A 12,362-nucleotide genomic window follows, 5' to 3' on the forward strand; every position below is an offset into this window, starting at 1 on the left:
TTAAAACTTATGAAAGTTATACATTTCTTACAGTAGTACCTAATGTAATCTTGGAACGCAAAGTAATTTGCAAATTTGCAGACATGTTATTACCTATATAGAGGTCGCTGTTGGTCTTTAAACAATTAGAAAACTAAAGAAAATACATCATTATTTACTATTACATGTATTACATTTACATGATACAGTACTTACATGAAGGTTAATGAACATGAGTTTACACAGAAAGAAAGAAAGAAAGAATGAATGTCCTTTTTGTGTGCTGTGCTTACGTTGTATTTTTGAAAGATACTTATATATCTTATGGTGTGAAATATAATTATATCATATATCTCATAAATATTCAGACAGGTTAATTTCTGTAAAAAAAAAATACTTTTTCATTGAACCATTTTCATGGCCCATGCGTGGTCAATTATTTGACCAGCATGGCAATGTCTTTCACCGTCCATAGTCCATACAAGTCTTTCGCTATATGATCAATGATTATGTCACACAAACACGTACATGTAGTTATTATTATTATAAAGATTAATTATTATTCAATGCAAACGTCTAAAAGTCTTCTTAATTCAGTTTCCTAACATGTAATGTTATTATCATACTTTTCATTGTCAATGGCAAATAATTAAACATATTTAGACGAATTTCATACAGACCTAATTAATTACTTATCAGAAATACCAGTTAAATTTATCGCTGTCAACTTGGCAGTCAAAAATGACAACAGTCAATATAGAACTACATGTTAGTCTTGTAGAAGAAATCTTTATTTTTAGTATTCTTATACTCGCCATGCAAAATAAAAATGCCATGAGGAGTCAAAATAATAGTTGACTGCATAATCTTAGTGTTGTCATGTCTGATCAACCTATTAATAAAGAAGACTGAATAATGCTTTAGTCGGTGCCTGGAATCTTAAATTAACCACAGATTTATATGTAATATAAATCCGTCAATTAACTTAAAAAACAATCAACTCTGAATAGATTCAGTCAGGTCGAATTTCTCAAAATCCACCCAAGAAATCAATTTACTCAAATTATGAAAGTCTATATGTGTTACATCCATTTCGCATTCCCTTATTTTGATCATTTTCTTCAATGAGTTACAGAACAGAACAGAAATTCTATTTGAATCTAACTTGAACATTTACAGTTCATCGTTACATACAACAAATTTTACATGCACATAGTAATAATGTAAATATCATAATTATAATCATGCAAACAACTTTACATATTTCATCAGATCATTACAAAGAATTTAATTCATTTGTTCTTAATTTAAAAGCATTTCTGCAAAAAATTTGTTTAAGACCTTTACATTTGTAGAATTCAACAAATATGTGAGTTTGAGCATACTCAGTTGTCTATGATAATACCTAGGAATATACTGGTTTCTAAGTAAAGCATACATTGGACATATGAAAATAAAATGGTATTCGTTACAAGTACAATTGTGTCGCGGGCGTTAATTAAAAGTTTTAGTAGCCCATTTATTCATCAATGTAGGCCTAAACTGTGATATATTTATGACTGGTCGATATTTATAAAGCAACATTTCTGTACTGATAATTAAATGCTATTTATTATGAAAGTTTAAAAAAAATACGTTAATTAAAAAAAACTATTGTACGTCAAGTGTGTCCTTTGTAACAATAAAAACACCAGACATTTGCTAGGTCTCTCGTTAAACAGTTTTTATAGTTTTTAATTGTTTATAAAATCTCTGGATAATCTCCTATCAGGCTAGATTGAACTTTTAAAAGTCTACTAAACATACCTTCCAATGACGCGTAAGTTATAGTAGTGTTTGCATACTGTAAGTTGGTGTCAAACATATATCAAGTCCATAGCCAAATTGGACTTCATTTGTATTCTTACTTCTTATTGTTTCTTTAAAGCTTGTTCCATATTGAGAAAAGGAAATATTTAGTGATGTTCTCCCATTATTAACCATTTCGCAGAATTTTCCGATTTTTACATTTCGATTTCCGTGTTAAAGTTACAGGTGGCGCTCTTCATCAAAATAATACATGACGTCACAAGTATGGCTGTCGTCAATATCGTAGAAAACTGACACAGAATAGCCCATTTTTAAAAGCAATTATTTATTTCATTATTACAATTATTGAAAGGTTACTGCTGCATACTTTGTGAGTAAGCATTATTCTACTTCAAAATGACAATTTTACCTAAGAAGAAGGTCACAAAAGAGAAAAATGAGAGCGAGAACGTAGATCATACTCTTCCCCATCACAACCATTCTCGTCACCACCCGTCGACTTCAGATAGCCGTCATGACAAGGTAGCCCGAGCAAGGAACGCGCTGCCAGCAAGCACTAGGGAGGATGTCCATCCATCACATGACCCTGGAAATACTTACGATCCATTAGAAAGCACTTCTGGACATAATAAAAGGCGACATCGATCGTCACCCCATAGAAACCATTCAAGAAAACACAGAGGGGGTCATACTCATAGTGCCCATACCCACACCCCTGTGCCCACACCAAACAACCCACAGCAGAATGTGTCATACGAAGATGATGACGTCCGGCACAATAGTGATGACGAGCATGTACCACCTGCGCATCCAGAGAATATTGAAGATGTAAAGATATAAAATTTATCTGTTTATTTTCGATCATTTAGTGGTTTCATAATTTTAAGGCAGTGGCTAGCCATAGGCGCCTGTATTGCCAGCCAAAATTTCGAAACATAAATCTTAATGACTCGCGTTAGGTTATAACTTTTGGCTAGCAGTATGGACAGATGCGGCTAGCCACTTCCTTCATAAAACTATTCTTTGAAGCTTATTCCAAACACAATAAATTTTATGATAGTGGATATGTAAGGTCCACTTTGGTGTATCTCTGTTTCCGGGTTCACCCGAGTTGAAAATTCTTTGAGTGTGATTTTCCGAGTTATTACAAAATTGTATCAACAATAGCAGGTGCATGACTAAATTTGTAGAATGATGCTTGACAAAATACAACAAATGAACACAAATGAACAATTAAAAGAATAGGCATCATGCGTCATTTTAAAGAAAGGACAATTCAACGTTGTATTTCTGGAAAACTCAAACTGACAAAGAAGAAAACTTTCCACAAATGCTTAAAAACTATTTTTTTTTCCAAAAACTGATAAAATTAAAATGCCAGTTTAAATTGCACCATTAACTCATGTTTTGATTATATATAAGAGAGCATTTGTTAGATTTAAAAAAAAATCTTGAGCACATCCTATTAATCAGATTCTGAGTAAGCAACTTATAGTAATATAATTTTTGAAAGAGTCAGCTCAAAATGTATTTCTTCAATTAATAATAAATAATTTAATCTAAACAGGGTACATTTCTACAGCTTAAGAAGAAATTACTTGATGTTATGTACTGAGTTGAAACTTTTCATTTATGTTTAATTTTTATGTTGTTTTTATTTTCTCTCTTTTTTTTAGGTTGAGAAATGGTTTGAAAATGCTATCAAGGAAAAGAAAGGTTTTACAATAAAAAAGATGGGAGAAGATGGTGCCTGTTTGTTTAGAGCAGTTGGTAAGAACTTAAATTAAGTTTTAATCTTCTTTAAATACCTATTACAGAAGACATTTTTGAATTAAGATAATTAATTAGAAAATTGGCTTGTTTACACATCTTGAAATTGCCTTCCTGATTTTGTGTAATGGACAAAAAATTGTCTGGTGTCAGATTATTGGATTTCAAGATCAAGTAGTGATATTGAAAAAAAGATCACAAACCAACACGGCTTATCAGAATATGTTTCACTTCATCAGTTGTTATGATCAAATAATCAAAGTACTAAAATTGGTTGCCAGCCATGAATATTATGGTGAATAAAACACAAATATGAAGGCTGGTGCAAGTCTCTGCTGTAGATACAAATCATGTCAGGATGTCAAGATTCATTTGAGGAAATTGCTCATATAATGCAACAAACATAATCTTTCGTGTATATATAGAAGCTTTCCAGATAAGTGCCTGCTTGTGCATGAATAAATGTCCCCGCAACTACAAGTTGCCATATGACCTTAACATTGTGACTGTTACTTAAAGCTCAACATGTAACCTTCTTTTATAATGAATATAAATATATTAATTCTGGATTTTAGCAATTCTTTTATATAAAACATAAAACAAACTATGCAAGTTATTGTTACCTTTTGAATTTCAGCTGATCAAGTTTATGGTGACCAAGAAATGCACAGTACTGTGAGAAAACAGTGTATAGAATATCTGGTAATTTTGTATTTACTACTGAATTATAATAAATGGCTTGATAGTTATTCCAACTCTCAGTTTTATTTTATTTCTTTTAAGGCAAGACAAATCACACTTTAATTACATAACACATAAGAAATGAAGTTTGGAAGTGGTGCAAGAGATTTAAACATTTTATTGTGCATAAAGTTTCAAGACAAAAGTATTTTTTGTTGACATTATTTCTGGTATTGGGTAAGGCCCCCACGATTACACGTTTAAACGGATTCGTTTCGATTTTCATTCATAAACGTTTACGATATTGTTTACCGTTTAATCGAAATGACCATATTGTCTTACAAAATTACATTGCCTGTAATCATGGATTTTATCAATTCTAGTGGTTTATTCCAAAGTAAACAAACGGAAAATGGGTGTTTACAACCCTCCACACAGCATTACCATGCAAAATTGCTTGTGACATAACACATTTTTGGTAAAAAATGGGGTTACAATGCAAAAAATGTGTGCTGACTCAATCGTGATGAGCCTTGCACATTCTTTATTTGTACATGTATTAAAAATAGAAAGAAAGACATCATTTGGCGACTCAAATACATGGTGTGTATAGTACATAGAGGTACCACTGTTTAAACGGTATCGTTTCAGTTCTTAGCAGTCGTGTAAACGTTTACAAAAAATTGTAAACGTGGGAGCCTTAGTATTGGATAATGCCACGTTTATATTCTAGTTTTTGTTTCTTTGACATGACATTGAAAAATTGTTGCTGTGACAAGAAAATATACATGTTTTAAATGGGTATGATTTCATGCCGGGATTATCAATGATAACAACTTGATTATTTTGTTTTAAGGCAAAGAATGCTGATTATTACTCCCATTATGTGACAGAGGATTTTACTACATATCTTAATCGTAAACGAATGGATCATTGTCATGGCAACCATCTCGAGATTCAAGCCATGTGTGAGATTTACAACAGACCTATAGAGGTCTATCAGTATAGTATAGGTAAGGTTTGTTTCCAAGGAATTTAGATGCTTCATATGTGTACAGAAAAATGAACTCTTCTTGTTTTGTATATATATATTTATATATATATATATATATATTTATCACTTACCTGTGCCGTTTTTGTGACTAAATATGAAATTAAACGACTGTGCCTATATTTTGACTGACGTCAATTGCACTAAACAAACATAGTGTTAAGACGCACAAAATGTTAGCAATTTACTGTAGCAAAATACTTTGCAAAATCTGTAAAGTTTGTTATAATAGCTGAAAAAAATGTGCAAACTCATACACAATAACCAGGGCTTCCATTAAGTCCTAAAATTTGGAAGTCAGTGACTGCAAAATGTCTAACACTGGAACTAACATTATATAGAGGATATTTGTTTGTTTTGCATGTAAGATTGAAATATAATTTCACTGAGTGAACACCAGATGCAATATTTTCACGAGTGGCGTAGCCACGAGTGAAAATATAATAGCTGGTGTTCACGAATGAAATATATTTCAATCTTAAATGTAAAACAAATAAATTTTCTTTTTATTTCATGCGTTTTAAGTAATTTAAGTAATTTTTACTGATTTTGCCGCGTAACGTCGCGCATTCTCCTTTGTGACGTCATCACATCATGACGTCACATCAACAAGTTTGAAATATAGTTCTGTTAAATTTCTCTAATTTTGTTACATTTTTAACATAATGTATGGTGACATCGACTTTCTTTTCCGAAAGAAGCAAAATTTACGCATGACAGCATTTATTTTTGCCTGTTATTCCATTCAGTTTTGATTTTCTTTTCATCTGCATTCAGATATAGTCCGGCTACAGTGAAAATTATATTTTATAAATTTCACTAGTGGTTTATCAGAATATAATCATCTGATATATTACAATAAAACACTGGAAAGCATGAAATAAATGGGTAAAGAAGAAAAAGGGTTATATTATGGAAGTTACATGCCAAAATCAGAAGTAATTGACTCCCAAACTCCACTAATGGAAGCTCTTAATAACTTTACTTAGCAAATACTACCTGAACATTTTATTAGCATAAAAAATTTCTGTGGACCCTGATACATTGTTAGCTCAACTTGGAACAAAATGTTTGTATTAAAGTTTTTCTTCCTACCTTATTCTGTTTTGCCAATCTGAACAAGCACAAAGTGCTAAGAGATGGGCTTTTGTGTTTTAATTTTATAAAAAATGTTTCATTTCAGAACCAATAAATACGTTCCACAGCTCATATAAGACAGACAATGAGCCGATACGATTAAGTTACCACAGCAATGTACATTACAATGGTGTGATAGATCCATACAAACAAACTATTGGAGTTGGTCTCGGTTTGCCAGTAGCTAATTTCCAACCAGGGGTAAGAATACCTTGATATCTTCTTGTAAAGGAAGTATTATTTTTAGTTGTGGATGTAGATTATATGCTTTTAATTATAGTTGTAGATTATATGCAAGAATGAAAAAAAAAAACATTTTTTTTTTCTGGCAACTTGAATATATATATACACATCATTACGCACAGTAATTTGAGTAAAAAGGCTGTGTTTGGTGTGGTTCTGTGCTAAATGTTTGGTTATGCTAAAGACTGATGCATTCCTTTAAGCACTTTAAAGAGCAGCTTGTTTGACCGTGTGAATAATACTTTGCGTTATCAATTCAACTTAAAGATAATTTAAAATAAAATTCAACAGCTTCTAACTTGAATTAAGACAGATGAAAAGCCTGCTAGTGGCAACTGAATCTACCAGATCAGCCGGCACATCTGTGCCTTCTGATCATGGTCTACACTTGTCACTTATTCAGTCTGTACATATATAGAAATTTTCCCTTAAAAATGATAAGTGGTTTTGTCTAGATTGAAAAATGAAAAAGTCCATTTAAGATATTAAACGCTTGTTAGGGTTTTAATAAGTCTTAGGTCATTTAGCAATTTTTAAAAGTTTTAATTTGTATTTAGCTTAACAGATATGATGTTTATCAACATTATTAATTTCATTTACACAAGAGCTGTGAAAACAAAAATAGATTGTTGAAAATAAGCAGTACATATAGGTAACGCTTAACAAAAAGTTATCAGTTACTGGCTAGCTCTGGCTTTTGCAAAATTCAATCTTTAACACAAAAGAAAATATTGGAATCTGTTGCGAAATTTTCTTTTCAACCCTGAATTATTTTCTCATATAATATTAATGTATAGGTAAAAGGTTGTGTTAAACCTTAGAAATACATATATACTATATGTCTGTGTAATCATGTAAGAAGTAGGTTGTGCTAATCTTTCATTATATTACATTACCAAATGTCGATGTAACATTTCAGCTGGCAGAGAAACATCTTGTCCATGACGCTACAAGACAATCAGAGGAACTCCATATAGAACAGGTAAACTTGAAAAATCTCATATTTTAACTTTTTCCTATCTTGCATAAGGCAGTCAAGTAAAATGGGTCAGTTTCAAGTAAGTACTGGTCAGTGTACTCAAAATTCACCAATCAGATACAGTGTTTTAGACCAGTTCATTCTGTTAAATATTTTAACTTGGTCATTGAACTAAAATCTTATCATGCTGACTTTGTGTAATTGACTTATCCTGTTATTAACATGGAACAGTCCAAACATTCCATTTTTAATGTGAGAAGTTTGGATGCGAAAATGCTAAATTCTAGCAGTCCAAAAACAGACTTCTATCAAATTGTCCAGATGTACTGACTGGCCTGGCTATATACTTGTGATTAAGGAACTCGTAAGGAAGTCATAAAGGATAAGTAGTTGATCACTTGCGGAGAAAATGATAAATACCGGTATGTTATCCAGGAAAATTGGTTAGGTTGACCAGCTGCCGAGGTACGCTGTAAAATGTGTTAAAATTGCAGGAAAAGTAAGCAGTTACCAGTGCGTTAAATTGGTTTATTTAAGCTCAGTTGCGTAACAAGTTCTTGCAACTTATATTAATCACTTTCGAGTCAGGTTCCTGGAACCAACTGGTACTGGTGTCATACATGTATGAAGAAACATGGTTGTGACCCCAGTAGGGCTGGAACCCATGATCCCTGGGTTGAGAGACAGACACCTTAACCATTAGGCCAACACTCCCCTTCAAATATGCGTTAAATTGTAACCTATGAATTATTGAGTTAATTTGTACATACTGTAGGCTATGTTGGAAGACAAGTTAAGAGAAACGGACTGGGAAGTCACACAAGAGACAATACAAGAACAGGTAGCAAGGGAATCTTATCTTCAGTGGCTTCGAGATAACGAGAAACGTGTTCGTACAAATGTAAGTCTAATTGTTTCGGTTTGTTTTAAGTAAGTTATGTTTGAATAATTTTAGCAAAATTTTTATCACATTTAAACAAGCATTGTCTATTAAAGTTACATGCCTCTTTATCATTGAATTTTCATAAAATTTTGATATTGTTTTAAATATTTATTTTGCATTCATGTAGGGTATTTATTTATTAAAATAATCTTAATCTAACAGTTGTACTGGTTGGGGACCACCAAAACCGGACAACCATCAAACCCGGACGGCCCAGAAAATGCTTAATTTAGTATTTTCTTTGTTCAGTGGTTGTCAGTCACTTTTTATCAACAATAAATGCATGTTTCTTTTAAAATTAAGTAAATTAATTTATTTCAACATCCATAATTGGTAATATTGTAATGTCTATTTCAAGAATGTTGACATTGAAATTTGGGGGTCAAGAAAGCAATGCCTGACCTCATATACCAGCTATTATCATCAGCAGAGTAAACAATAGAATATCCAGAACTTCAGCATTTGTTGCTGACATATTGTATATCATGTTAAAAATAAAAAATCAAAACACTCAAGCTTTTATCTGAATTAAATCAGGTCATGTACATATCTGTCCGGACACATGGTACTGTAGTGTAGATAGGTAATTTTGATACCCTCCTTGTCGAGCCTCAGATATAAGTGTCAATACATTCAGAAATGAACAAACTAGTTTGTAAGTTAGGAGAATACCAAGCTGACTGTGTAAAATTTTTAGGTCTCTAGGTTAAAAATTATGAAATCTGAACGGAAAAATGTTCAAAAAGTGTTCAGTTGATGGTCCCCGGTCAGTACAAATGTTTGGTCAAAGGGCCATCTATTCTGTTCTCGAATTAAAAACAAGATCTTTAGTATTTTCTGTCTATAAGACATTTCACAACTAAGAACATAAATGTAGATTTTATAAAATATTTGTGTTGTATAGAGGACAGCAAGTGCAACATGTAGTTCATCTAGTGAGTACGCCCAATTCCTGGAGAACTCAGGGTCGCCTGAAGCAAGACTGGGCCGGTCCCCACGTCACAAGACCAGTGCACCAAACTCTAATCAAAACAGTCCTCAAAGAGTGGAGCATGTTGAACTGCATAACTCACCACACATCACAGAAATAAAAGGTAAACTGACACCAGTAAATGGAATAAATAGTGCAATTCTAAATTTACAGTTGAAGTAAATGATGATAATCTCTTCAAGGAGTTGAGAAATATTGTGCAGCAGTGCTGGATTGATTTGACCAAAATTTCTGTGGAGGAATGGCTAAAACACATAAGCTCCTTGTTTTGCACAATGATTAAAGAGGTCTTTAACCTTAACCATGCTTTATAACTTAAAATAGACTTGTCCATCTTTCAACCATACATCTTTTCTGGCAAAAATTTCAAAATTTGTATTTACTGAATAGTGAAGACTATGATCAGTTGGCTGACTGTTCTTGGTCTTGTTGGTAGAAACAATAGCTGCCAGCAGGCTGAGGTTTTCATTTTAATGTTGTGATATGATATTTCTTGTTAAACATTTGTCCTAAACAAAAATGTTGTGGCCTAAAGCATTAAATGTGGCTCTGTAAGTGAGATAAAACTGTAGTCTCAAGTAACATTCAGGAACTTTTAATAATGCTGTCAACTGATGCCTGTGCAAGTGCAGGGAGAATCTGATGTATTATAAGTTACGCATAGAAACATTTTGTTATATATTTATGATTTAGGTTCTTCCCCGAAGCCTATGCAAGTGCCGATAGGATCTGATGTACAGGAGGGAGCAACCGGAGGTTATGAGTTTGAGACCAGTTCTCTGGTAAACCAGTACCCGCAATCCATTTATGGTAAGTCGGATAATCATTTGAACTTGTTCAGTGTTACAAGTTTGTGAAATCTCATTTTCTTTCATAGGAATGGGTGAACACAGACTGACATATTCATATTCAAATGTTCTAAACACTGAACAATATAGTTATTGTAGTATAAAAGTATTCATCTTAGATTGCAATGGAGCGTATTTGAACCTTTAACATATCTGCTTCGTTGAACGAACCAGGACTGATGTTGTGATTTATGAATAGACTTGGTCATGAACCCTAAGGCTTAACCCCATTATAACTTGAGAGAAAGTCATGATTGAATTCTTGACCACCAGTTCACTGTCAGTTGTTCAATGTTGCACTTACATGTACACATTTCCATTTAAAAATGCATTGGCTCATATCATATTTACATTCCTGTGTTGAAGAATTTTATAAGATTTCGAAAAACTTGTATGAGAATCGTATGAGTTTGATGTAAACTTTAAAATATGGCCTATATTGAATGTAAGCCTTAAGATATGCCATAGCCTATATTGAATGTAAGCCTTAAGATATGCAATGGCCTATATTGAATGTAAGCCTTAAAATATGCCATGGCCTATATTGAATGTAAGCCTTTAAATATGCCATGGCCTATATTGAATGTAAGCCTTTAAATATGCCATGGCCTATATTGAATGTAAGCCTTAAAATATGTCATGGCCTATATTGAATGTAAGCCTTTAAATATGCCATGGCCTACATTGAATGTAAGCCTTAAAATATGTCATGGCCTATATTGAATGTAAGCCTTAAAATATGTCATGGCCCATATTGAATGTAAGCCTTAAAATATGCCATGGCTTATATTGAATGTAAGCCTTTAAATATGCCATGGCCTATATTGAATGTAAGCCTTAGAATATGTCATGGCCTATATTGAATGTAAGCCTTAAAATATGTCATGGCCCATATTGAATGTAAGCCTTAAAATATGTCATGGCCTATATTGAATGTAAAACTTTAAAGTATGCAGTGGCTTAGATAACTTGATTTCCCAAAAAAGAATTAATTTTATTCATAATCATATTTCAGCTGACTTTGCAAACTATAGTGAAGAAGATATTTTAGCTCAAGTGATAGCCCAGTCGCAGCAAGAATATTTGGACACTTTAAAGAAGAATGCCTCGTCAACTCCGCCCCCTGGTGATAACCACGCCCCCTCGTGTAGTAACTATCAATCTGACGCAGGCAAAAGTTAGCAATACACTTATATATTGTGTGAGATATTTTTAGTTATTTAGTTTACAAGTGAATTTAAATATGTATGAGTGAATCTGCGATCAGATAAGTAGCGAATACTTGGATTTATTTGGATGGCAACTTGTGTTATTACGCTGCACCAAAATAATCAACTGGTTGGTTATAAATTGTTTTCATATGTTTTTTTCTTCCCATGTTTTACCCTCTGTTGTTTGTTTTTCCTCCTTGTTGTAGAAGGATACAACTTTTATGATATTTTGGATTTAGACTTGTGTGTTCCAGCCCTCATACTTGTAGATTCTTTTTTGTGTATTTGTGCTTTTTCTAACCCCCTCACTCAAAATTTTGTTACATATGCAATGTATAAGAAATAATGCTACATAGTTAAGACTCGGAAATAAATTAGCATATTGATTTATACAGATTGATACTAACATTTAAAGATATTTTTATCCCCCCCCCCCCCTTCCGGCATTAAAGTTACATTTAATAAATTTCATAAAAACAGAAATAGCGACATTTCATTAAAGGGACTCCACTGAGGTTTTTTGACATGATGGGACTGAAAATATTTTTTCCAGATAAATGTCCTGATAGACCAATAATCTTTAATGCAAAATTTCAGACCATTCGCGCACTTCGTTTTTTCCAGAGTAATTATTCAAATTGTAAAAAAATGACCCAAAATGAAAAGCGTTTAAACGCTTTACACTCAAATCCGGCTAAGAAAAGCATAAAAATACGATTT

At 32.6% G+C, this 12,362-nt stretch overlaps 1 protein-coding gene across 1 annotated transcript; it reads left to right on the forward strand.

Moving 5' to 3' along the window:
• Nucleotides 1–2,026: 2,026 nt before the first annotated feature.
• LOC132753391 (OTU domain-containing protein 5-B-like) lies at nt 2,027–12,157 on the forward strand. The gene is made up of 10 exons (XM_060743853.1): nt 2,027–2,616; nt 3,465–3,558; nt 4,196–4,260; nt 5,096–5,252; nt 6,474–6,628; nt 7,590–7,652; nt 8,425–8,550; nt 9,497–9,686; nt 10,277–10,393; nt 11,447–12,157. Exons 1-10 carry the CDS (start codon nt 2,185–2,187, stop codon nt 11,611–11,613), a joined length of 1,566 nt encoding a protein of 521 aa, XP_060599836.1. The 5' UTR covers nt 2,027–2,184; the 3' UTR covers nt 11,614–12,157.
• The last annotated feature ends 205 nt before the right edge of the window (nt 12,158–12,362 follow it).

The sequence above is a fragment of the Ruditapes philippinarum genome, unplaced genomic scaffold (genome assembly GCF_026571515.1).
Source record: "Ruditapes philippinarum isolate M1 unplaced genomic scaffold, ASM2657151v2 ctg4_1_1_1_1, whole genome shotgun sequence".
In the NCBI taxonomy this organism is placed as follows: Eukaryota; Metazoa; Mollusca; class Bivalvia; order Venerida; family Veneridae; genus Ruditapes; species Ruditapes philippinarum.

What these genes read in the sequence shown, in the direction of transcription:
- LOC132753391 (XM_060743853.1), top strand. Translation starts at nt 2,185, where the DNA reads ATGACAATTTTACCTAAGAAGAAGGTCACAAAAGAGAAAAATGAGAGC. An exon ending in ATCCAGAGAATATTGAAGAT is followed by an intron (nt 2,617 to 3,464) that starts GTAAAGATATAA and finishes TCTTTTTTTTAG; the next exon opens with GTTGAGAAATGGTTTGAAAA. An exon ending in ACACATCACAGAAATAAAAG is followed by an intron (nt 9,687 to 10,276) that starts GTAAACTGACAC and finishes TTTATGATTTAG; the next exon opens with GTTCTTCCCCGAAGCCTATG.